Source organism: Coregonus lavaretus, assembly GCF_964263955.1.
Source record: "Coregonus lavaretus genome assembly, chromosome: 33".
Lineage (NCBI taxonomy): Eukaryota > Metazoa > Chordata > Actinopteri > Salmoniformes > Salmonidae > Coregonus > Coregonus lavaretus.
The window spans coordinates 27,506,323-27,534,193 of record NC_140020.1 but is presented as its reverse complement, the minus strand read 5'-3'; the positions used below and the strand labels follow the sequence as shown (position 1 = coordinate 27,534,193).

At 43.6% G+C, this 27,871-nt stretch overlaps 1 protein-coding gene across 1 annotated transcript in view; it reads right to left on the bottom strand.

Moving 5' to 3' along the window:
- LOC311108267 (disks large-associated protein 2-like) overlaps positions 1 to 27,612 on the bottom strand; it is a gene marked incomplete at its 3' end in the record, with an annotated part of 92,927 nt that extends 65,315 nt beyond the window's left edge. The window contains exon 1 of the mRNA XM_084150890.1: positions 26,464 to 27,612. Within this exon, the coding sequence (XP_084007016.1) occupies positions 26,464 to 27,597 (1,134 nt within the window). The 5' untranslated portion in view covers positions 27,598 to 27,612. The remainder of the gene's footprint in view (positions 1 to 26,463) is intronic.
- Positions 27,613 to 27,871: the final 259 nt, after the last annotated feature.

Genomic DNA, 27,871 nt, shown 5'->3' with positions numbered 1-27,871 from the left:
GGCCTGGACATGTACTGGCTTAAGCAGGGGGACACGTCTTGCACTGCAGGATTTGAGTCCCTGGCGGCGTAGTGTGTTACTGATGGTAGGCTTTGTTACTTTGGTCCCTGCTCTCTGCAGGTCATTCACTAGGTCCCCCCGTGTGGTTCTGGGATTTTTGCTCACCGTTCTTGTGATCATTTTGACCCCACGGGGTGAGATCTTGCGTGGAGCCCCAGATCGAGGGAGATTATCAGTGGTCTTGTATGTCTTTCATTTCCTAATATTTGCTCCCACAGTTGATTTCTTCAAACCAAGCTGCTTACCTATTGCAGATTCAGTCTTCCCAGCCTGGTGCAGGTCTACAATTTTGTTTCTGGAGTCCTTTGACAGCTCTTTGGTCTTGGCCATAGTGGAGTTTGGAGTGTGACTGTTTGAGGTTGTGGACAGGTGTATTTTATACTGATAACAAGTTCAAACAGGTGCCATTAATACAGGTAACGAGTGGAGGACAGAGGAGCCTCTTAAAGAAGAAGTTACAGGTCTGTGAGAGCCAGAAATCTTGCTTGTTTGTAGGTGACCAAATACTTATTTTCCACCATAATTTGCAAATAAATTCATAAAAAATCCTACAATGTGATTTTCTGGATTTTTTTTCTCAATTTGTCTGTCATAGTTGACATGTACCTATGATGAAAATTACAGGCCTCTCTCATCTTTTTAAGTGGGAGAACTTGCACAATTGGTGGCTGACAAAATACTTTTTTTCCCCACTGTATATCGTGTACGTGTTTGTATCTTGTGTTATCATTTTTAATTAGTTAGTAAATAAATAATTAAATCAATTTGTGTGGTACGGAATGATCAGTAAGACCCGGGTTCGTGCAGACTTAAAGAGTCTACGACCTTCAGAATGAGACTGATATGACGTCAATGATTAATAAATGACTGTTAAATGATAAGAGATATCTAGATATCTTTAGAGTTAATTCGGGAAACGGTAACTCGCTAAACAACTTTTCCTGTGGTGCCCCAAATTCCTATTGAGTTAATTGTTACATTATTAATTTAATCTAGTAACAATTAAACATAGTAGGTAATTATTCAATAAATAATATTCATCACAATAATGAAAGTCACGTCACAACAAAATGTTGGGGGAGAGACAGACCTGCATTCAATCAATTCATACATTCTTGTGACACAGGACCAATGTGATTTCTCACACAATGCCGGTTTAAGCACAGTGTAGGTTTGATTGAACCCTACCTACAGTGGCTGCTATTCATTCCATGAGGCTGTGCTCGTTACTTTTACGTTGACACAATGTAGTTAATGACAAATTATTAATTGAAGCAGCAGACAAGTTAAGTGGCAAATAATCTTGGTACTATTATTAAGTATCGATGGCAGTAATTGTTCAGGACAATGTGATTGAAAATACCATTTTTTTACATACAGTTCAGAAGGCATATGGCTTTAGTAGTATCCGCAGTGTATATCAAGAAAAAAGGAAAATGCACTGGTTATAGGAACTATCGCTATGCAATGTCTAAGATAATGAGGACTTGTCCAGCGATTGTCTTTCCCATGGGCCACAACAGCAGTTAACAAGCCTAGACAAACAGTGGATCTCAATAAATTAATTTATATTGTTATAAATATGAAACTTGTACTGTAAATCCAGAAGTCTCAGGGTCTGCTCTAGGGAGAAAAGTGTTACACAGCATAGTGAGTCAGGGGGGTAATAAAGTAATGGATAATACCATCTCTTCCTCCTGAATCCTACAGTATGTCCTTTTACTCCTCCAGATTCATTTGAAGGGGAATGTAGGCAAGTGTGTAGGTTGCAGCCATAGCAACTGGAGATGAACAAGCGACATTAACACATCATGCATATGCAATGGCGTAGCCTCGACTGTAAAGGAAAAAAGGTGTCTGCTTCGACGAACAGCAGCACAATTAATAGCGATTAAGGGATTGAGGTTAATTACATAGTGGTGTATGGTGTAAACGAATGCTGTGCCGTAAACATACACCGAAACAAAGCGGCTTGTGTTTTACTGTACGAATGGCTCTAATTGGTGAAATCAAAGAAGGTTAAAAGCCCAGTAACAGTCACAATTATTTTTTTCCTGTGTTTTATATCACATTGTACAACAGCTGATGAAACTAACACTGTAAAAGTGTGTCAGTTAAACTTATGTATCCCTTTATGGGTAGTCGGATGCATAAGACACATTTTTACTGGCAGTCATTAGCGGTTGTTAAAATGCATGTTCCTTTTTCTTTCTTCCTTTTTATCGGAATATAACAGGATATAATAAGGACTACATGAAATGTGTTTCTCTGCCGATATGTAATGGACATAAAGAACTGGTCTTGCGATATTTATAGAAGGCATTTTTCTCTTCATGTTTTCTCATTTTTTCGAACAATTGGATCCAATGAACTGAGCAGGCTGGGCTGACATGCTTATAGCCTTTGCTAGGACCTTCTTAACATCAGCAGAAATCTATAATATTGTGCTGTTATTATTTCTATTAATATTATCTATTATTATTGTTATTATTTTATTTTTCTGACTGTTTTCCATGTTCATTGGTTAGTTCTCTCTTTAAAAACACCCTCATAGACATGCAATAGACCAATGGGGTTTTGAATGTGTGAGTGAAGGATGGCGGTATTGCATTATGTTATCATGGGACTGCTCATATTTCCCTCTAGCCTACGCCAATTGGTGGCCAAAGGTTTGCCTTAGGATTCAACAGTGCGTCATGGGTCAGGGAGATGGTCTGATGGTCTTAGTGACAACAGACCTCCCAGATATCCCCTTATTGTATGGGACACTTTCAAATGTACTTTTAGAGGCCATTCAATACAATACTCATCATTAAAACAAAAGCAGTTGAGGTCAAAAGAGATTAGACTAATAAAGGAATTAGCGGTAATAACAGCCCAGGTGGCAAAAAAAAACTGTACTATAGAGGCACATTATTATTATACATTATTATTATTATACTATTATTGCCACCTGCGCTGTTATTTCCTCTATTTCCTTTATTAGTCTAATCTCTTTTGACCTAAACTGTTTTTGTTTTAATGATGAGTATTGTATTGAATAAGTAAGAGGAAAAATAAAACAAATTGGAGGAACTTATTCAAGACAGATTAAGTGTAATTTATTACAGAAATAAAGCGAATTGAATGAAAAAAATAAATAAAAAATCACACTAAAATTCTTGAAATGCTACCAACAATAATTTACGGAAACTTGTTACAAATGACAGAGTCATCCATGATTTCACCAAATTATATAATGAAAGAGGAAGCTAAATATTTTAAGCATATGTTTTCTTTTCAGTCTCCTCCATCTCCACTGACTGATATTAACTGTAAGGAATTATTTCCTAATAATAATAATGTAAAGTTAACAAATGTACAGAAAGACCTGTGTGAAGGCCAACTTGCAGAGGAGGAACTTCTTGAGGCAATTAAATCCTTTCAGTCTGGAAAAACACCAGGGCTTGATGGCATACCAGTAGAGGTATATACAGTTGAAGTCAGAAGTTTACATACACCTTAGCACACGCACATTTAAACTCAGTTTTTCACAATTCCTGACATTTAATCCTAGTAAAAATTCCCTGTCTTAGGTCAGTTAGGATCACCACTTTATTTTAAGAATGTGAAATGTCAGAATAATAGTAGAGAGAATGATTTATTTCAGCTTTTATTTATTTTATCACATTCCCAGTGGGTCAGAAGTTTGCATACACTCAATTCACTCTATTTGGTAGCATTGCACAGAAATTGTATAACTTGGGTCAAACGTTTCAGGTAGCCTTCCACAAGCTTCCCACAATATGTTGGGTGAATTTTGGCCCATTCCTCCTGACAGAGCTGGTGTAACTGAGTCAGGTTTGTAGGCCTCCTTGCTCACAAACATTTAGTTCTGCCCACAAGTTTTCTATAGGATTGAGGTCAGGGCTTTGTGATGGCCACTCCAATACCTTGACTTTGTTGTCCTTAAGCCATTTTGCCACAACTTTGGAAGTATGCTTGGGGTCATTGTCCATTTGAAAGACCCATTTGCGACCAAGCTTTAACTTCCTGACTGATGTCTTGAGATGTTGCTTCAATATATCCACATAATTTTCCTTCCTCATGATGCCATCTATTTTGTGAAGTGCACCAGTCCCTCCTGCAGCAAAGTACCCCCACAGCATGATGCTGCCACCCCCGTGCTTCACGGTTGGGATGGTGTTCTTCGGCTTGCAAGCCCCCCCCCCCCCCCCCCCCCCCCCCCCCCCCCCCCCTTTTCCTCCAAACATAACAATGGTCATTTTGGTCAAACAGTTATATTTTTGTTTCATCAGACCAGAAGACAGTTCTCCAAAAAGTACGATCTTTGTCCCCATGTGCAGTTGCAAACCGTAGTCTGGCTTTCTTATGGCGGTTTTAGAGCAGTGGCATCTTCCTTGCTGAGCGGCCTTTCAGGTTATGTCGATATAGGACTAGTTTTACTGTGGATATAGATATTTTTGTACCTGTTTCCTCCAGCATCTTCACAAGGTAATTTGCTGTTGTTCTGGGATTGATTTGCACTTTTCGCACCAAAGTACGTTCATCTCTAGGAGACAGAACGCGTCTCCTTCCTGAGCGGTATGACGGCTGCGTGGTCCCATGGTGTTTATACTTGCGTACTATTGTTTGTACAGATAAATTTGGTACTTTCAGGCATTTGGAAATTGCTCCCAATGTTGAATCAGACTTGTGGAGGTCTACAAATTTTTTTCTGAGGTCTTGGTTGATTTCTTTTGATTTTCCCATGATGTCAAGCAAAGAGGCACTGAGTTTGAAGGTAGGCCTTGAAATACATCCACAGGTACACCGCCAATTGACTCAAATGATGTAAATTTGCCTATCAGAAGCTTCTAAAGCCATGACATCATTTTCTGGAATTTTCCAAGCTGTTTAAAGGCACTGTCAACTTAGTGTATGTAAACTTCTGACCCAATGGAATTGTGATACAGTGAATTATAAGTGAAATAATCTGTCTGTAAACAATTGTTGGAAAAATTACTTGTGTCATGCACAAAGTAGATGTCCTAAACAACTTGCCAAAACTATAGTTTGTCAACAAGAAATTTGTGGAGTGGTTGAAAAACAAGTTTTAATGACTCCAACCTAAGTGCATGTAAACTTCCAACTTCAACTGTAATACCTTTTTTACGTACTCAAATATCCATTATTAGCATGTTTTAACTACTCCTATAAAATGGTAAACGTTCAGGTACTCAACAAGAAGGTCTGATTTCATTACTGAAACAGGACCCAGTTGGTAAGTATAAAGATCTAGTCCATTTAAACTGGAGGCCTCTTACCCTTCAATGTTGTGATGCAAAAATCCTGCTGAAATGCAGAGCACATAGAACAAAAAGGTTTTCCCAGATATTGTTCATCCTGATCAGACAGGGTTTTTACATGGACGATATATTGGAGATAATATACAACAATTACTTGAAACAATTGAACATTATGAAACATCAAAGATATCAGACATGGTCTTTATAGCAGATTTTGAAAAGGCTTTCGATAAAGTACGACTAAAATGTATATATAAATGCCTGGACTACTTTCATTTCGGTGAATCTCTTATACAATGGGTTACCAGGACGTGTACTCCGAGCATGCGCTGACCAACTGGCAAGTGTCTTCACTGATATTTTCAACATGTCCCTGACTGAGTCTGTAATACCAACATGTTTCAAGCAGATCACCATAGTCCCTGTGCCCAAGAACACTAAGATAACCTGCCTAAATGACTACCGACCCGTAACACTCACGTCTGTAGCCATGAAGTGCTTTGAAAGGCTGGTCATGGCTCACATCAACACCATTATCCCAGAAACCCTAGACCCACTCCAATTTGCATACCGCCCCAACAGATCCACAGATGATCCAATCTCTATTGCACTCCACACTGCCCTTTCCCATCTGCACAAGAGAATACTATTCATTGACTCAGCTCATTGTTCAACACCATAGTGCCCTCAAAGTTCATCACTAAGCTAAGGACCTTGGGACTAAACACCTCCCTCTGCAACTGGATCCTGTAATTCCTGACGGGCCGCCCTCAGGTGGTAAGGGTAGGTAACAACACATCTGCCACGCTGATCCTCATCACGGGGGCCCCTCAGGGGTGCGTGCTCAGTCCCCTCCTGTACTCCCTGTTCCCCCATGACTGCATGGCCAGGCACGACTCCAACACCATCATTAAGTTTGCCGACGACACAACGGTGGTAGGCCTGATCACCGACAACAATGAGACAGCCTATAGGGAGGAGGTCAGAGACCTGGCTGTGTGGTGGCAGGATAACAACCTCTCCCTCAACGTGATTAAGACAAAGGAGATGATTGTGGACTACAGGAAATAAAAGAGGACTGAGCACGCCCCCATTCTCATCGATGGGGCTGTAGTGGAACAGGTTGAGAGCTTCAAGTTCCTTGGTGTTCACATCACCAACAAACTATCATGGTCCAAACACACCAAGACAGTCGTGAAGAGGGCACGATAAAGCCTATTCCCCCTCAGGAGAATGAAAAGATTTGGCATGGGTACTCAGATCCTCAAAAGGTTCTACAGCTGCACCATCGAGAGCATCCTGACTGGTTGCATCACCGCCTGGTATGGCAACTGCTCGGCCTCCGACCGCAAGGCACTACAGAGGGTAGTGCGTACGGCCCAGTACATAACTGGGGCCAAGCTTCCTGCCATCCAGGACCTCTATACCAGGCAGTGTCAGAGGAAGGCCCTAAAAATTGTCAAAGACTCCAGCCACCCTATTCATAGACTGTTCTCTCTGCTACCGCACGGCAAGCGGTACCGGAGTGCCAAGTCTAGGTCCAAAATACTTCTTAACAGCTTCTACCCCCGAGCCATAAGACTCCTGAACAGCTAATCATGGCTACCCGGACTATTTGCATTGTCCCCCCCACCCCACCCCACCCCACCCCCTATTTTACGCTGCTGTGACTCTGTTTATTATCTATGCATAGTAACTGTAACTCTACCCACAGGTACAGTTGAAGTCGGAAGTTTACATACACTTAGGTTGGAGTCATTAAAACTCGTTTTTCAACCACTCCACAAATGTATTGTTAACAAACTATGGTTTTAGCAAGTCGGATAGGACATCTACATTGTGCATGACACAAGTAATTTCCCCACAATTGTTTACAGACAGATTATTTCACTTATAATTCACTCTATCACAATTCTAGTGGGTCAGAAGTTTACATACACTAAGTTGACTGTGCCTTTAAACAGCTTAGAAAATTCCAGAAAATGATGTCATGGCTTTAGAAGCTTCTGATAGGCTAATTTACATCATTTGAGTCAATTGGAGGTGTACCTATGGATGTATTTCAAGGCCTACCTTCAAACTCAGTGCCTCTTTGCTTGACATCATGGGAAAATCAAAAGAAATCAGCCAAGACCTCAGAAAAAAATGTTTAGACCTCCACAAGTCTGGTTCATCCTTGGGAGCAATTTCCAAACACCTGAAAGTACCACATTCATCTGTACAAACAATAGTACGCAAGTATAAACACCATGGGACCACGCAGCCATCATACCGCTCAGGAAGGAGACGCATTCTGTCTCCTAGAGATGAACGTACTTTGGTGCAAAAAGTACAAATCAATCCCAGAACAACAGCAAAGGACCTTGTGAAGATGCTGGAGGAAACAGGTACAAAGTATATATATCCACAGTAAAACGAGTCCAATATCGACATAACCCGAAAGGCCGCTCAGCAAGGAAGAAGGCACTGCTCCAAAACCGCCATAAAAAAGCCAGACTACAGTTTGCAACTGCACATGGTGACAAAGATCGTACATTTTGGAGAAATGTCCTCTGGTCTGATGAAACAAAAATAGAACTGTTTGGCCATAATGACCATCGTTATATTTGGAGGAAAAGGGGGATGCCTTGCAAGCTGAAGTACACCATCCCAACCGTGAAGCACGGGATGGCAGCATCATGCTGTGGGGGTGCTTTGCTGCAGGAGGGACTGGTGCACTTCACAAAATAGATGGCATCATGAGGAAGGAAAATTATGTGGATATATTGAAGCAACATCTCAAGACAACAGTCAGGAAGTTAAAGCTTGGTCTCAAATGGGTCTTCCAAATGGACAATGACCCCAAGCATGCTTCCAAAGTTGTGGCAAAATGGCTTAAGGACAACAAAGTCAAGCAAGGTAATGGAGTGGCCATCACAAAGCCCTGACCTCAATCCTATAGAAAATTTGTGGGCAGAACTGAAAAAGTGTGTGCGAGCAAGGAGGCGTTCAAACCAGATTCAGTTACGCCAGCTCTGTCAGGTGGAATGGGCCAAAATTCACCCACCTTATTGTGGGAAGCTTGTGGAAGGCTACCTGAAATGTTTGACCCAAGTTAAACAATGTAAAGGCAATGCTACCAAATACGAATTGAGTGTATGTAAAGTTCTCACCCACTGTGAATGTGATGAAAGAAATAAAAGCTGAAATAAATCATTCTCTCTACTATTATTCTGACATTTCACATTCTTAAAATAAAGTGGTGATCCTAACTGACCTAAGACAGGGAATTTCTACTAGGATTAAATGTCAGTAATTGTGAAAAACTGAGTTTAAATGTATTTGGCTAAGGTGTATGTAAACTTCCAACTTCAACTGTATATATATTTTTGTAAAAACACTGTAAAAGTGTGAAAAATTACAGTGTCATCAGCATAGAATTTTAGGACCTCTGTAGGTATAAAAAAAGTATATAAAAAAATATTTGATAAAAATTGAATTTGGCCATTTATACCATAGCCCATAGAAACGCATTGAATAATACACTCATAAATGGCAAAACAGAGAGTTATAAAATAGATAATAAGGAATACATTTTGGAAGTGTCTGTCCTATATTTAGGAGATAAAAGAAGGCTCCGGAAATATTTTTGTTTTTTGGACACATATTTAACCCCTTTTTTTGTTGGCACAAAACTACCTCCATACTTCCATTCATTTTTGAAAACTGGTAACGGGTTACCTTCAGACAAGTCCCGTGACACTTGTGGGGGTCGTAGAGCTAAACGGAGAACGCCATCGTGCTTCTGAGATTCTCATCTTTCCATAGAGTGGTCATAGTTAGTAGGCCAAACCATTCGTACGTTACAGATGTTTTCACGAGAAGACCGATTTTCAGGGTGTCTCCTGGTCTGACAAACAGCGCTGTAGCTCTGCCACTTTCCACCAACACAGGCGGATGCAGTGGATTGAGACGAAGCCCATGCAAAAAACATATCTGTAGTTTAAACTGACAGATTATGTGTGGGGTGTCACGCTCGTCTAACAGAGAAGACCAATGCGCAGCGTTGAATGCGAACATATTTTATTAGAAAACACACGATCAAAATAACAAACGAAAACGTGACGTCTCTGGTTACATAAACACGAACCAACACGGAACAAAATCCCACAACCCGAAAGAAAAACAGACAGATTAAATATGGCTCCCAATCAGAGACAACCAGCCGACAGCTGACACTCGTTGCCTCTGATTGGGAGTCACACCGGCAAACATAGAAAATAGACAACCTAGAACACCCACCAAAGAAACAGAAAACATAGAATGAACACACCCTGGCTCAACATAATGAGTCCCCGAGCCAGGGTGTGACAGTACCCCCCCCTAAAGGCGCGGACTGCGACCGCGCCTAAATACGAGCAAAAACAGGGGAGGGCTGGGTGGGCATTCCTCCTCGGCGGCGGCTCCGGCTCCGGGCTTGATCCCCACTTCCTCTCCAACCCCCCAAAGTACCCCTGGTCCTGTCTAGCCCCGCTGGCCGGAGCCGGACTGACGACACGCGCCCCTGGCTTGGTGCGTGGAACAGGAACGGAACGGACCGGGCTGACGATACACACCCCTGGCTTGGTGCGTGGAGCAGGAATGGACCGGAATGGGCTGGCGACGCGCACCACAGACTTGGTGCGGAGAGCAGGAACGAGCCGGACAGGGCTGACGAAACGCACCACAGACTTGGTGCGGGGAGCAGGAACAGGCCGGGCCGGGCTGGCGACGCGCACCACAGGTTTGGTGCGGGGAGCAGGAACAGGCCGGGCCGGGCTGGCGACGCGCACCACAGACTTGGTGCGGAGAGCAGGAACGGGCCGGACCGGGCTGGCGACGCGCACCACAGGTTTGGTGCGGGGAGCAGGAACAGGCCGGGCCGGGCTGGCGACGCGCACCACAGACTTGGTGCGGAGAGCAGGAACGGGCCGGACCGGGCTGGCGACGCGCACCACAGGTTTGGTGCAGGGAGCAGGAACAGGCTGGGCTGGCGACGCGCACCATAGGCTCGGTGCGGGAAGCAGGAACAGGCCGGGCCGGGCTGACGACACGCACCACAGGCTCGATGCGAGGAACAGGAACAGGCCGGACCGTACTGGGGACACACACCACTGGCCCTACGCAGGGATCAGGAACGGGCCGGACCGGACTGGTAACACACCCCAGTACCTCTCGCCGTGCCTCCACACTTTCCCTCTCCTCTGTGACCAGTGGCCCCCTTAACCTGGCGGCCTCCTCTTCACACCCGCTGGACCGCTCCCTCGCGGCCTCCTGCTGCCCCGTCGTCCACGTCGTGAGCCCCCCCCTAAAAATTTTCTGGGGTTCTCTCCTCCCCGTGGACCAGGCCTCCCTAGCTCTCGCCAGACTCTCACTCTTCTGCTTCCAACTCCCGCTATTCAGCTCCTCAATTGGCTTGACCCAGTCGAAACTCTTGATCCATTGCTCCATAGACCAGCCTCTCTTCTCTTCACTTAGCGGGGCCCAGCCGAAACTCCTACTCCACTGATCCCAGGTCCTTCCTCTCTCCTCTTCACGCTGCTTGGTCTGGTTTAGGTGGGATTTTCTGTCACGATCGTCTAATGAGGGAGACCAAGGCGCAGCGTTGCGAGTGAACATATTCTATTTATTAAATGCTCACACGAACAAAACAATAAACAACGAATGCGTGACGTCTATGGTACAACACGAACACACACGAACAAAATCCCACAACCCGAAAGAAAAACAGACAGATTAAATATGGCTCCCAATCAGAGACAACCAGCCGACAGCTGACACTCGTTGCCTCTGATTGGGAGTCACACCGGCAAACATAGAAAATAGACAACCTAGAACACCCACCAAAGAAACAGAAAACATAGAATGAACACACCCTGGCTCAACATAATGAGTCCCCGAGCCAGGGTGTGACATGGGGATTTGTTTATTATGTTAATTAGATTATAGACTCTTAAGGTTAATAGACCAATAACAAAAAGAGTTCCAAACCTCTTTGTCAATAACAGCTAGTTTTCCCCTCCTCACTCAGACCACTACCAAACAGTCCTAGCAAAAATTATTGCTTGAGAAATAGTTTTTTGCTGAAAAACTATTTCTGCCCATAGTAATGGAAATCTATTACACCAATGTACTTAATTGTTACCCAGAAATTATTTGATATTAATATAAAAACGGCTGCATTGTGCCTTTAATAAGGCATGTTCTAGTCAATCCACATGCAAACAGAAAATATTTTCTTTCACTCTAAGAAAGATTATCATATTCAAGGCAATTTATTTTGATCTCAGACGTTTGAATCATATTTACCTTATACATCCTTATTTCACTGCAAATTCATTGATATTGGGATTTACATGAAATTAGCCATAAATGGCCAATCAAATAAATGCTCCTGTCACAGTGAGCACCCTTAGCAGAGTTGCCAACAACCGGATGCATCCGGTTTTCAGGAATAGTGCTATCTTCAACCTAGCTTCCTTTTCCGCTGAAAAACGGATATGGTTTTACACCTGCTACATTAGTTTGACAGTGAGTCATCTGTTTCTTTCCTCTTCCTGGACCTTGGAGATGGCAATCTAAAGCTGTGTGATGTCACACATGTTGTAGTGTCCAGTATATTGATCAGGCGTATTTACTGTATAACATTCCATTACGCTGCTCATGCTGATAAGGGGCGCTGCGGTTCTTAGAACAACAGCCCAGGGCACTAGTGGTCTCTCTCTCCCTCTGCCAGTTACTCACTCCAACCAATCATGGGCCCTGCCCAGCTATTTCCCCTCAACAGTCCCTGGGCTGCTATCAGAAAGAGCATAGCGGATGATTGTTGGTTTTTATTTTTCTGGAGGTAATGTTTAGATCTATGTCTCCTTCTCTCCCTTTCATTCTCTCGTTAGCTCATTCGCCCTCCCCAACAATCACTGTCAACACCACTGACCCAGTAAAGACAAGGCATTTCAGAATCTTGGGCGACAATAACTCTAGGTAACACTTTCTTTTAAGGGTCCATAATAAACCATTTATAAGGCATTTATAAGGCATTTACGAACCGTTTGCAATTTCTCCCATCTTTGTAAAAGCCTCAATTTGTCAGGGCATGGACTCTACAAGGTGTCGAAAGTGTTCCACAGGGATGCTGACCCATGGTGACTCCAATGCTTCCCACAGTTGTGTCAAGTTGGCTGGATGTCCTTTGGGTGATGGACCATTCTTGATGCACACGGAAAACTGTTGAGCATGAAAAATCCAGCAGAGTTGCAGTTCTTGACACAATCAAACCAGTGCGCCTGGCACCTACTACCATACTCCGTTCAAAGGCACTTAAATATTTTGTCTTGCACATTCACCCTCTGAATGGGACACATACACAATCCATGGTTCAATTGTCTCAAGGCTTAAAAATCCTTCTTTAACCTGTCTCCTCCCCTTCATCGACACTGATTGAAGTGGATTTAACAAGTGACATCAATAAGGGATCATAGCTTTCACCTGGATTTACCTTGTCAGTCTACAGTGCATTCGGAAAGTATTCAGACCCCTTGACTTTTCCCACATTTTGTTACGTTACAGCCTTATTCTAAAATTGATTAAAACATTTTTTTCCTAATCAATCTACACACAACACCCCATAATGACAAAGCAAAAACAGGTTGTTAGAAATTTTTGCAAATGTAAAGAAATTAAATAAATGGAAATATCACATTTACATAAGTATTCAGACCCTTTACTCAGTACTTTGTTGAAGCACCTTTGGCAGCGATTACAGCCTTGAGTCTTCTTGGGTATGACGCTACAAGCTTGGCACACCTGTATTTGGGGATTTTCTCCCATTCTTCTCTGCAGATCCTCTCAAACTCTGTCAAGTTGGATGGGGAGCGTCACTGCACAGCTATTTTCAGTTCTCTCCAGAGATGTTCGATCGGGTTCAAGTCCAGGCTCTGACTGGGCCACTCAAGGACATTCAGAGACTTGTCTCGAAGCCACTCCTGCGTTGTCTTGGCTCTGTGCTTAGGGTCGTTGTCCTGTTGGAAGGTGAACCTTCACCCCAGTGAGGTCCTGAGTGCTCTCGAGCAGGTTTTCATCAAGGATCTCTCTGTACTTTGCTCTGTTCATCTTTCCCTCGATCCTGACTAGTCTACCAGTCCCTGCCACTGAAAAACATCCCCACAGCATGATGCTGCCACCACCGTAGGGATGGTGCCAGGCTACCTCCAGACGTGACGCTTGGCATTCAGGCCAAATAAGTCAATCTTGGTTTCATCAGACCAGAGAATCTTGTTAGGTGCCTTTTGGCGAACTCCATGCGGGCTGTCATGTGCCTTTTACTGAGGGGTGGCTTCGGTCTGGCCACTCTACCATAAAGGCCTGTTTGGTGGAGTGCTGCAGAGATGGTTGTCCTTCTGGAACAGGGGTGGGCAAACCTTTTGGCTCAAGGGCCACATTGAGTTTTTGAAACCAAGTGAAGGGCCACATACTATATGCGTGACAAAACATGTGAAGCCTTTATTCATTTTCACATTGACACGCAACTACTACTGTACTGTAGGTGTACATATGCTTGCAGAACAATTCTACCCTTGTACCATCTCTACCCTTGTTTTTTGTGAACACATTTTTAACAAAACTTTTACAAAATTGATATAATTTATAACATCACAAACACAGTCAAACACACACACAGATCCTGCATCTCTACTCTTGTAAAGTACAATCAAACTTACAGTCACAATATGCAAACTTAAAAATATATATATATTATATGACTGGAGACATGCAGAATGTAACAGCAGATGTGTAAAAAAAATAAATCTAAAATTTGAGTGAAACATGTGGTAAGAGCATTCATTTAATTTGGAATGGTCTGTTTTTGAAAGCATATTAAGGAACAATTCTCATCTCCGCCATATTTACAGTTACAGTGCCTTGCAAAAGTTTTCATCCCCCTTGGCGTTTTTCCTATTTTCTTGCATTACAACCTGTAATTTAAATGGATTTTATTTGGAATTCATGTAATGGACATACACAAAATAGTCAAAATTGGTGAAGTGAAATGAAAAAATATAACTTGTTTCAAAAAATTATTTAAAAAAATACATAACGGAAAAGTGGTGCGTGCATATGCATTCACCCCCTTTGCTATGAAGCCCCTAAATAAGATCTGGTGCAACCAATTACCTTCAGAAGTCACATAATTAGTTAAATAAAGTCCACCTGTGTGCAATCTAAGTGTCACATGATCTGTCACATGATCTCAGTATATATATACACCTGTTCTGAAAGGCCCCAGAGTCTGCAACACCACTAAGCAAGGGGCACCACCAAGCAAGCTGCACCGTGAAGAACAAGGAGCTCTCCAAACAGGTCAGGGACAAAGTTGTGGAGAAGCACAGCTCAGGGTTGGGTTATACAAAAATATCCGAAACTTTGAACATCCCACGGAGCACCATTAAATCCATTATTAAAAAATGGAAATAATATGGCACCACAATAAACCTGCCAAGAGAGGGCTGCCCACCAAAACTAATGGACCAGGCAAAGAGGGCATTAATCAGAGAGGCAACAAAGAGACCAAAGATTACCCTGAAAGAGCTTCAAAGCTCCACAGCGGAGATTGGAGTATCTGTCCATAGGACCACTTTAAGCCGAACACTCCACAGAGCTGGGCTTTACGGAAGAGTGGCCAGAAAAAGCCATTGCTTAAAGAAAAAAGTAAGCAAACACGTTTGGTGTTCGCCAAAAGGCATGTGGGAGACTCCCCAAACATATGGAAGAAGGTATTCTGGTCAGATGAGACTAAAACTGAGATTTTTGGCCATCAAGGAAAACGCTATGTCTGGCGCAAACCCAACACCTCTCATCACCCCGAGAACACCATTGCCACAGTGAAGCATGGTGGTGGCAGCATCATGCTGTGGGGATTTTTTTCATCGGCAGGGACTGGGTAACTGGTCAGAATTGAAGGAATGATGGATGGCGCTAAATAAAAAGGGAAATTCTTGAGGGAAACCTGTTTCAGTCTTCCAGAGATTTGAGACTGGGACAGAGGTTAATCTTCCAGCAGGACAATGAACCTAAGCATACTGCTAAATCAACACTCGAGTGGTTTAAGGGGAAACATTTAAATGTCTTGGAATGGCCTAGTCAAAGGCCAGACCTCAATCCAATTGAGAATCTGTGGTAAGACTTAAAGATTGCTGTAAACCAGCGGAACCCATCCAACTTGAAGGAGCTGGAGCAGTTTTGCCTTGAAGAATGGGCAAAAATCCCAGTGGCTAGATGTGCCAAAGGGGGGGGGGGGATAGTTATACATGCGCAAGTTTTTTGTTTTTTTGTCTTATGTCTTGTTTGTTTCACAATAAAAAATATTTTGCATCTTCAAAGTGGTAGACATGTTGTGTAAATCAAATGATACAAACCCCCAAAAACATCAATTTTAATTCCAGGTTGCAAGGCAACAAAATAGGAAAAATGCCAAGGGGGGTGAATACTTTCGCAAGCCACTGTATCCAATCACCTCAGCCCAAATCTGACTGATCAGTTTTTACCTATATCCAAGTGCATTGCTGGATAATTCTCACTGCATAACCATCACCATGAAAAAGCATAATCCTTGCCTACCCCAGTCACGGTTATTCAAGTCTTAATGTGAACAATGGGTCTGGTCACCTCTCTTGGCAAGGGCATCAAAGTCTGGTGTCATCTTTAGTCTGTGGTCCTCTGTAGCTCAGCTGGTAGAGCACGGCGCTTGTAACGCCAAGGTAGTGGGTTCGATCCCCGGGACCACCAATACACAAAAAAAAATAATAATAATTATGCACGCATGACTGTAAGTCGCTTTGGATAAAAGCGTCTGCTAAATGGCATATTATTATGTAGAGATTCTCAGAACAACTGACAAGTGGTCATTTGTTAAATTTCACCTGTGACGGGATTTGTTGTAATTCATGACTGAGAACGTTTGTTCACACACATATGTGGACCCGAATAAAACAAGCATCCTTTGGGTGTGCTTTTTAATGTTTGGAAACTTTGTTTCATTCAGTGAGCCATAGAACTGGTCTATTGTTGCTGTTTTGTACTTCTCCTTCAAAGCACTGTCACATTGGATGTCGATGAGCTCCAACTGTGTGTCTGGTGGTGCTTTCTCACTGTCGAAAGACAGAAGATGGTTAAGCCCCCTTGCTCCTATAAAGTTAACGAGTTTTACAACCACTTTGACAACAGTTTCCAGCTTTAACACACTTTTAGCATGCTGGCTTGAAAAATGACGATTGAGATTATATTCCTTAAAAATGGCAACACTTTCTTGGCATATCAGATTTACACTACCAGTCGAAAGTTTGGACACACCTACTCACAAATCAGAATATATGTTATATTTGAGATTCTTCAAATAGCCACCATTTGCCTTGATGACAGCATTGCACACTCTTGATATGCCCCACCTGTCAGGTGGATGGATTATCTTGGCAAAGGAGAAATGCTCACTAAAGGCGTCTGCATGCTTCAGTTCGGCTGGCGGGTAGCAGAAGTTGGCTAAGCGAACAAAACTAGTGTGCTCGCATACTCCCCTTCGCAAAAAAAGCGCAATAGTCCTGTTTGTCCATTTTGAGATGCCATTGCCAGTATACACTTACTTACCATAGTCAGAATTAATCTAAAATAACTCAATACATTTTGACGTTTTTGCCGAGGAGATCTTAGTCGCGCAATTTTACATTGAACCAAACTAATGTTTGGTGCAGTATTTTTCAATGAAAAAATGTGCTTGAGAACGAGTCGTCTCTTGTTCAATGACATCAAATACTTTATTGAAGAATCCCTACTGTTGACCAATCACCGACAAAGGGGCTCCGAACTTCAGCTTGCCTCCCAAAAACATTTTTTGTACCAGAAAAAAAAGAACTCACCAAAGTCCAAAACAAACCAAAACGTCACAAAATGTTGTCATAATATATGCACAAACTCTACCGATCTGTTTCGGCTGGGAAGCATGTGGACGCCTTAACAGGGATGTAAACAAATTTGTGAACAGAAATTGAGATAAATAAGCTTTTTGTGCCTACGAAACATTTCTGGGATCTTCAGCTCATTAAACATGGGATCAACACTCATGGAACATGTTGCGTTTATGTTTTATATGTTTTTTAATATATTTTTGTTCAGTGTATTTCCTTAAACATCCTGTGTTGTGTGCTTATTCTTTTACCAGGTACTGCAGGAATGCATACTAATGGCATGCCCATCTTTTCATAAGAAATTGCACTCATCACTCAAAACATTATTTATAAGTATTTATAAAGTATAAATAGCTCTCACTTTAGAATAGGGACTGCAAAAATACTTTACTAATGATTAGTAAATTGTTTATAAATGTGGGAGTGATTATTAATAAATGGTGAACACACAATTTATGAATGCCCTATAAATGGTTTATTACGGATCCTTAAAATAAAGTGTTACCTAACTCTGTGTCACAGAAAGGCAGTAGGGATGCCATCTGCTTCACATACCTGTACCTCTAAAGTACAGTGTTGCCTTGTTGATTAGTGAAGAGGGATACAGAAATACAGGCAACTAAACACATTCACGAGGAAAAGAAACATCAATGTAGCTAATTACTTACAAGGTGAATATGAATGAACACTTCCAAAAACAATGCAAAGCCAGGTTGGGTCAAAATGCAATTGACAGACAGACTGCTGTTGCGGCCTAAGAGGACACCGTTAGGTGTGTCAAACCGCTTAACAGAGCAGAGAGGCTAAGCTTCCCAAAACACTCAAATCTCCTCACCAATGCCTGACTTGGCAAGTCAACATGACAATTAGCTGGCTCGCTTATATCTTCGCTTCAAAGCTCTATCAGCAAAACCATCACGCACACTAAATTGCTGTTTGTGCATTTCTCTGTTCCCACATGAGAGCATTGAATAAAAACGCAGTGATTGTGCGGAAACTAAATTAATCAGGCTTAAAGACAGCAATAAAGGAAAGGAATAATTTTAAATAATTTTTCCTCCTAATGCGTCATCTTTGACCAGCTGGCTAGGGCAGTGGTTAACAAGGCAGGCGTCGTTCATGTGAGCCCAGCGCTAGCTCGTTAGCATTCCCCTATCTCTTCTCTGAGTGGATGTTGTTTCACCTGAAAGAAGAGGCACCGCTGTGCCACTGGGTCCAACTACGCTAGAAAAGTTCTGGCATCATTAGTTTCTTCACATTTCAGCCACTACAATGAGCCCGTCCTCCCCATTTCTATTTCCACCAGCCTCCACTGATCATATATTGAACTTCAATGAGGATGTTTTGAGATGTTGTAACCTTCAGTTATGCTGTATCAACAGCTCATCGACAAGCGAGATAAAAGTTGATAAGAGGCTAAGATGGACTATCTTGAATAATGAACACATAAATGCTCAGAATAGTTTGAGTGTTGCGAGCAGATAGCCCCAGCCAGCGAGCACTCAGGGAAAAATATATATGTAAGGCCTGAGTCTTGATAGCTTATTCATTACAATTACTGGGTGCATGTGATTACTGGGTGCATGTGAATACTGGGTGCATGTGATTACTGGGTGCATGTGTGGCGGCCAGATGTTGAACCATGACCCCCGGACAGGGATGCAGACCATTACCCTAATCCGTCTCCATAACGCTGCATGGCACACACGTACACGTACAGTACACACACGTACACATACATACATACACACACACACACACACACACATGGAGGACGGGGTGTTTAGGTCCTGTTGACATAATTGGTTACAATGACTGGTACAAATCACCGGGAGACACCAGCCTGACCTTCAGATGTGTTACTGTCGAAATCTAACTTCAAATGCCATGTGGATGGACGGATATGAAAGGAACGTCTGCTAGGGACAGAAGGCTGCCAGATTCAGCCCAGTCTACCTCTCCATTAGGCTCCAGACTATCCCATGAAAAACACATTTGATGTATCAGTATCGGTGCAATACTGATTCACTGATTGGCCATATGATAAAAGAACAGTAGTTGAATGTTTCACCTCTGTTTCTTGATTTGTATTCCCTTTTGAAATTAACAGATGCAAACATTGCTGTGTAATGTAATCATCTAATCTGGCCCTATAGTAGATGTACCTGTATGTAAACAGTCCTCGTAAGCAAGGGCTGGACTAGAATGATGAACATACTGAAGGATGGGTAACTGGAGTGACAGTAAGGCCTGGAGTGGTTGTAATGCAATCGAACTCTCTCCTTTGGCCTGAATGCAACACTTTATTACACTACCGGCCTCACCTCCATCGTCTTGATGTGGCCACGCCATTTCTACTGCAGGTGCAGCATAGGCTAATTGGATATCATTAGCATAATGCCTTTGCCTGGAAGAAGCAGGTGAGACTCATAACATTTCATTTAGAGCCCAGCATCGCTCAATCACTGTCCTCCCTCTAAGTCCTGTGCATTTACCAGGCTTAGGTCACTGAATGTAGAGTAGACCAGAGCCATGTATTTAGAGAGTTGGGCCAAATTTTCGAATTTTGAATAATTGTTCTTATTCTAGAGATTCAGTTACATAGCATTATGTAAATCAGGGTTGGGCAACTTTGATGGGGGTGAGGGCCTCAGTGGTTCGTGGGTCTGCGGACCCACATCATTTTTATATTTACGTCATTTAGCAGACGCTCTTATCCAGAGTGACTTACAGTTAGTGAGTGCGTTCATTATATATATATTTTTTTTTTCATACTGACCCTCCGTGGGAAACGAACCCACAACCCTGGCGTTGCAAACGCCATGCTCTACCAACTGAGCTACATCCCTGCCGGCCATTCCCTCCCCTACCCTGGACGACGCCCCGACTGTGCGCCGCCCCATGGGTCTCCCGGTCGCGGCCGGCTACAACAGAGGGGGGGGGGGCACCAGCTGCCCAGCTGCCCAGCTGCCCAGCCCTGATATAAATATTCCCAATGTAATGATAAATGGGGAGATAACATGGCTGCCAGAGAATGTTGTACTGTCATGCAAATGCATCATAATGCAGACACCTCAAAGGCCCAACTCTCTAAATACATGGCTCTGGAGTAGACCAACCTACATCTACAAGGCCTAGGTCACTGCATATAGACCAACCTACATCTACAAGGCCTAGGTCACTGCATATAGACCAATCTACATCTACAAGGCCTAGGTCACTGCATATAGACCAACCTACATCTACAAGGCCTAGGTCACTGCATATAGACCAACCTACATCTACCAGGCCTAGGTCACTGCATATAGACCAACCTACATCTACAAGGCCTAGGTCACTGCATATAGACCAACCTACATCTACCAGGCTTAGGTCACTGCATATAGACCAACCTACATCTACCAGGCTTAGGTCACTGCATATAGACCAACCTACATCTACCAGGCCTAGGTCACTGCATATAGACCAACCTACATCTACAAGGCCTAGGTCACTGCATATAGACAACCTACATCTACCAGGCTTAGGTCACTGCATATAAAGCAACCTGTATCTATAGAGCAACCTGCAAAGGTGGCTGACGGACAAGACTCACAACATTTCATTTAGAGCCAAGTGTCGCTCAATCACTGTCCTCCATACAAACATACCTCACCAAACATACAGACATACATACTCCACCCGACACGCCATTATGGCTTTCTTCACTGTGCCCAAACCACAAACTGATGTAATGCGTCACTCAGTTATATATAGAGCCATGTCATCATGGAGTGATCTGCCACCAGAAAGCGGTGCCTCCTCTTTCTAAAGATCTAATTTAATTGTATATAAGAATATGAATATGTATATATGAATAGCGTGTAAACAGTATTTTTGTTGTCTTTCCAAAATATAACAAAATATAACTGTTATTGTGAAGTGGAAACATCTAGGAGCAAGAACAACGGCTCAGACGCGAAGTGGTAGGCCACACAAGCTCACAGAATTGGACCGCCGAGTGCTGAAGTGTGTAGCTTGTAAAAATTGTCTGTCCTCAGTTGCAACACTCACTACCGAGTTCCAAACTGCCTCTGGAAGCAACGTCAGCACAATAACTGTTCGTCGGGAGTTTCATGAGATGGGTTTCCATGGCCGAGCAGCCGCACACAAGCCTAAGATCACCATGCGCAATGCTAAGTGATGGCTGGAGTGGTGTAAAGCTCGCCGCCATTGGACTCTGGAGCAGTGGAAATGCGTTCTCTGGAGTGATGAATCACGCTTCACCATCTGGCATTCCGACGGACAAATCTGGGTTTGGCGGATGCCAGGAGAACGCTACCTGCCCGAATGCATAGTGCCAACTGTAAAGTTTGGTGGAGGAGGAATAATGGTTTGAGGCAGTTTTTCTTGGTTCGGGCTAGGCCCCTTAGTTCCAGTGAAGGGAAATCTTAACACGACAGCATACAATGACATTCTAGACGATTCCGTGCTTCCAACTTTGCGGCAACAGTTTGGGGAAGGCCATTTCCTGTTTCAGCATGAGAATGCCCCCACGCACAAAGCGTGGTCCATACAGAAATTGTTTGTCGAGATTGGTGTGGAAGAACTTGACTGGCCTGCACAGTGCCCTGACCTCAACCCTATCGAACACCTTTGGGATGAATTAGAACGCCGACTGCGAGCCAGCTCTAATCGCCCAACATCAGTGCCTGACCTCACTAATGCTCTTGTGGCTGAATGGAAGCAAGTCCCCGCAGCAATGTTCCAACATCTAGTGGAAAGCCTTCCCAGAAGAGTGGAAGCTGTTATAGCAGCAAAGGGGGGACCAACTACATATTAATGCCCATGATTTTGGAATGTTCAACAAGCAGGTGTCCACATACTTTTGGGCATGTAGTGTGTGTGTGTGTGTGTGTGTCAATTTCAAATTATTTTCTAACAACAGTTTGAATTGAGGTGTGTTCTGCCTCATTAATTCACAGAAGAAGTAGCCCATTTCACTGTTGCGGACAATTTATGTTTGAGGAGAGCCCAAGCACTTCCCCAGTGTTTCCCCAGATCAAGGATGTAGACATTGTGCATATCTAGTCAGAACCTTGCACAAACTTTTTCCCCCGGCACATTTTCTGGGTGGTGCTAGCATTGCCCTCTTTGTTGTTTTCCTTACAAATAATAACTTTGGACATGTGTGTGTTCCTATCAAAGTAAGTGCCTTATTTTCTGTATATTGTGTTGTCGTTTCTTCTGTAGCATACCGTATGTATGTATGGAGCAAAATGTTTTTACTGTTTTATTCAGGTTTTCAAGTACTGGTGACAAATCATCTATTCCGATTCTTGCATATATTGTAATGGACACATATGATGTGTGTAAAATACTTTTGTGAAGGTTTTCCTTATTATGATGAGCTAATACTAAGCTATTTGCCAGCTATGTGTAGTGCCATATTTGTTGACATCATACAATGCATTCTGGTTGTCACGTAAGCGTCTGTCAGACCAAAAACGAGGTGAAGGGATAGTTCACTCAACTGACTTATGGTGCTTTCAAGACAACTGGGAACGCTGAAAAATACGACGTCAAATCATAACGTCAGTGATCTTCAGGTCGGAAAGTCAGAGCTCTAGAAAGAGACCCGAGTTCCCGAGTTGGAATTCCGAGTTAGATGAGTTAGTTTTTTTCAGAGTTAGTTTTTTTCAGAGTTCTCAGTTGTCTTGAACGCAATGAAGTTCCCAGTTGCTTTGAACACGGCAACAGATTGTAACTTTGGTACCTCAGGGTTGCCACCTCAGACCCCCCTTTCCAGAGGTTTTACTTATATTTAGCATATAAACTTCTGTGTTTGCCACACATTTATTGATAAATCCCCCATCATAGTAATATTTCCTGCATCATATCCCCCCACAATACCGTCCCCCATTTCTACCCCCCATGGACTTGAAAACCCCCCACAAATTAAATGAGCCCCCCCACAAACCCTCCTAAAATGGTTTCATCCCTGTTTACCCAGTAGGCTTGTATTTGGTGTGATGATCTGTGAGGTGATAACATTTTATTTGCTTTGTGATTTGTCAAAAACGGTAAACGACTTGTCAAGTCATGTGCTCCGGTTCTTGTATATACTGTAATAAGTACACCGAAGATTTGTAATATGCTGAAAAGTGGACAAACTAAGTTCATATTTTTCAGGCAATGGGCACAGCCATCTTTGACTTTGACTTTGCTTATTTGTGTTTTATAGTGAATGGCATTCTGGGATTAGGGAGTTTTCGCTTGTCAAACATAAAGAAACATGGCTGACATCATAAAGAATTTACAGTAGCTGCTATTAACTTACAGTGAGGGAAAAATGCATTTGATCCACTGCTGATTTTGTACGTTTGCCCACTGACAAAGACATGATCAGTCTATAATTTTAATGGTAGGTTTATTTGAACAGTGAGAGACAGAAAAACGCATGTCAAAAATGTTATAAATTGATTTGCATTTTAATGAGGGAAATAAGTATTTGACCCCTCTGCAAAACATGACTTAGTACTTGGTGGCAAAACCCTTGTTGGCAATCACAGAGGTCAGACGTTTCTTGTAGTTGGCCACCAGGTTTGCACACATCTCAGGAGGGATTTTGTCCCACTCCTCTTTGCAGATCTTCTCAAGTCTTTAAGGTTTCGAGCCTGACGTTTGGCAACTCGAACCTTAAGCTCCCTCCACAGATTTTCTATGGGATTAAGGTCTGGAGACTGGCTAGGCCACTCCAGGACCTTAATGTGCTTCCTCTTGAGCCACTCCTTTGTTTCCTTGGCCGTGTGTTTTGGGTCATTGTCATGATGGAATACCCATCCACGACCCATTTTCAATGCCCTGGCTAAGGGAAGGAGGTTCTCACCCAAGATTTGACGGTACATGGCGCCGTCCATCGTCCCTTTGATGCGGTGAAGTTGTCCTGTCCCCTTAGCAGAAAAACACCCCCAAAGCATAATGTTTCCACCTCCATGTTTGACGGTGGGGATGGTGTTCTTGGGGTCATAGGCAGCATTCCTCCTCCTCCAAACACGGCGAGTTAAGTTGATGCCAAAGAGCTCGATTTTGGTCTCATCTGACCACAACACTTTCACCCAGTTCTCCTCTGAATCATTCAGATGTTCATTGGCAAACTTCAGACGGCCCTGTATGTGTGCTTTCTTGAGCAGGGGGACCTTGCGGGCGCTGCAGGATTTCAGTCCTTCACGGCGTAGTGTGTTACCAATTGTTTTCTTGGTGACTATGGTCCCAGCTGCCTTGAGATCATTGACAAGATCCACCCGTGTAGTTCTGGGCTGATTCCTCACCGTTCCCATGATCATTGCAACTCCACGAGGTGAGATCTTGCATGGAGCCCCAGGCCGAGGGAGATTGACAGTTATTTTGTGTTTCTTCCATTTGCGAATAATCGCACCCACTGTTGTCACCTTCTCAACAAGCTGCTTGGCAATGGTCTTGTAGCCCATTCCAGCCTTGTGTAGGTCTACAATCTTGTCCCTGACATCCTTGGAGAGCTCTTTGGTCTTGGCCATGGTGGAGAGTTTGGAATCTGATTGATTGATTGCTTCTGTGGACAGGTGTCTTTTATACAGGTAACAAACTGAGATTAGGAGCACTCGCTTTAAGAGTGTGCTCCTAATCTCAGCTCAGTACCTGTATAAAAGACACCTGGGAGCCAGAAATCTTTCTGATTGAGAGGGGGTCAAATACTTATTTCCCTCATTAAAATGCAAATGAATTTATAACATTTTTGACATGCGTTTTTCTGGATTTTGTTGTTGTTATTCTGTCTCTCACTTGTTCAAATAAACCTACCATTAAAATTATAGACTGATCATTTCTTTGTCAGTGGGCAAACGTACAAAATCAGCAGGGGATCAAATACTTGTTTCCCTCACTGTAGCTGACACGCATCTCTTATCTAAACAATATTAAATTTCTCCCTTGTGCTCACCAGAGATGTGGTACATTGTAAACAAGTCTAGCTGTTAGGTCGCTAACTTATGTTTTGTTTTTTGTCCTGTTATTTATACTGGATTATGGAACGACTTTAGCTATGGATGTGTTCCGTGGGATGTTTGGATGATGAAGTTCGCATTTACCTTTTACAATAAAAGGTGAAATGGAGGAATAAAGATCTCAACCCAATTGAACACATGGAATATTGTGGAGACAGCATTTTCCACCACCATCAACAAAACACCAAATTATTGAATTTCTCGTGGAAAAATGGTGTCGCATCCATCCAATAGAGTTCCATGATATTTGTACATCTGTAACTATCTCACTAATCATTATTCACGATTCATTCAGGATTATCTGTAATCATGGTAGCAGCCACATTAATCTAATGTAGAAGTGTTCAGAAACATATTCTATTCGAATTATTCAATAAAGGTGACTCCAAAATGACACAATACATTATTTACCATGAATTTCTATTGGGCACAAAATAATCTGAAACACAACCAAAAGAAATAAGCTTGATGTAGTCATTGCGTGCTATGAGTATGGAACCAAATACTTAACTTCTTACTACTTTAATAAACATATAAGTGAATTTGTCCAAATTCTTTTGGTCCCCTAAAATGGGGGGACTAGTGGTAGTCCGTGGTCCTCTGTAGCTCAGCTGGTAGAGCACGGTGCTTGTAACGCCAAGGTAGTGGGTTCGATCCCCGGGACCACCCATACACAAAAGAATTATGCACGCATGACTGTAAGTCGTTTTGGATAAAAGCGTCTGCTAAATGGCATATTATATTATTTATTATTATTACAAAAAGTGCTGTAATTTCTAAACGGTTCACCCAATATGGATGAAAATACCCTCAAATTAAAGTGGACAGTCTGCACTTTAACCTCATAGTCATCCAATCTAAAGTGCTCGAGTACAGAGCCAAAACAACAACATAATTGTCAATGTCCCAATACATTTGGAGCTCACTGTATGTGAGATTGAAGCATTTCTCATCAATATGAGAATATCAAATTAGGCCTACCTATATAATGCTAAGCAGTATTCCATACAACACAAAAGTTACTGTAAGCTTTGGGCAATATCCAGAGTAACGTCTACATTACGGTAGCGCGCACACACACACACACACACACACCACAGACCACAGACCACCACTCACCTGTAGATAGTGACAGGCCCGTAGCGAGGGCTTGAGGTCTGTGTGCATCATGGGTTTCTCGAGGTTGAGGGAGGACTTCCTGTAGGCCTCCTTGGCTTGGCTGACGGTCAGCGTGGACCAGGAACTCCTCTTCATAAACTTCCCCTCCGGAGCCAAGGCCATGCTCTCGCAAGCTGAGCACTTGACGTCGTTGTTGCTCTTGGAGGTCTTGAGGGACATATCCCCAAAGTGACTATGGTGCATGGAGTCCGGGTAGCAGTGGGCGGCATGGGCGTGGTCGCCATGGTGACGGCTCATGACACTGGGCGTGCGGTAGGTGCTGTCACTGTCCAGGTTGTCGTCGGAGCTCCAGAAGCCACCCGCGCCCCCCGAGCGGTGCGTCTTGCGCTCTTTGCTCTTGCTTCGCTTGCTGCCATGCTTGGAGCCTCCATGGTGGCTGTGTTGGGAGCCGCCGTGGTGTCCCCCTCCTCCTCCTTCACCTTTGGTTCCGTTCATCTTGGACGAGCCCTCCAGGGAGTGGGACTTGGTGAAGAGCTTCTGGACGGAGTGGACAAGGTGGCGGATGCGTCCGGGGCTCTCGCTGCGCTGCTCCGTGGTGGTGGTGGTGGACGTCCTCTGGTACTGCAGTGTGTGGAAGCCATCACGGTGCAGCGGCAGCTGCTTCTCAAACTGGTCCAGCAGGTTTGCCGGGATGCGGTTGCTCTTGCCGCTGCCCTGGTACTGCAAGGCTGAAGCGGTGGGGGCAGCAGCGGCATGGGAGGTGGCGGAGGCGGTGATGGCGGTGCAGTCGTCCCGCGTGGCCGAGTCGTAGTACTGGGAGCTGTAGTGCATTCTGGGGAAGGTGCTGCTGGAGACGTGGTCAATGGCGGCGCCGCCACCAATGCCCGACGAGGGCGCCATAACGACGGGGGACATCATCATGCAGTCAGAGTGGATGGAGCTGCGCGGTGAGTAGCGGTGGTGGTAGTCCATTGGGCAGCTCTCGGTGGGGCTGAGCAGGTAGGAGGAGTGGCGCGACTCGGCGGCGCCGCCATGGTGGCCCATGCCATGGAAGTCTTGAGGATGGTCAAACTGGTCCAGCCCGTGGGGCGAGGGGATCTGGTGCTGGGAGCGGCCACCCGATAAGCCCTTCATGTTCCTGGCTGGGGGGACAGGGAGGCGTCTGTCTTCATCGAAGTGTCAAGACGGGGACCAAGGGGAATAATGCTGGTCTGTCAGAGATACACAGAGGGAGAGGAATAAGATTAATGCTAAGACTGGTGTAAATGCATTCAGTGACCTTACGTAGGTACAGTAAGTGATCGCTCAAAATCTCCATTAAGACAAGAGCAGCTGTTTCAGCTGTTTCAAAAACAGCAGCAAGGCAGCTGGCAAATTGTTCCTTTAAAATCTCATGAAAATTAATAAA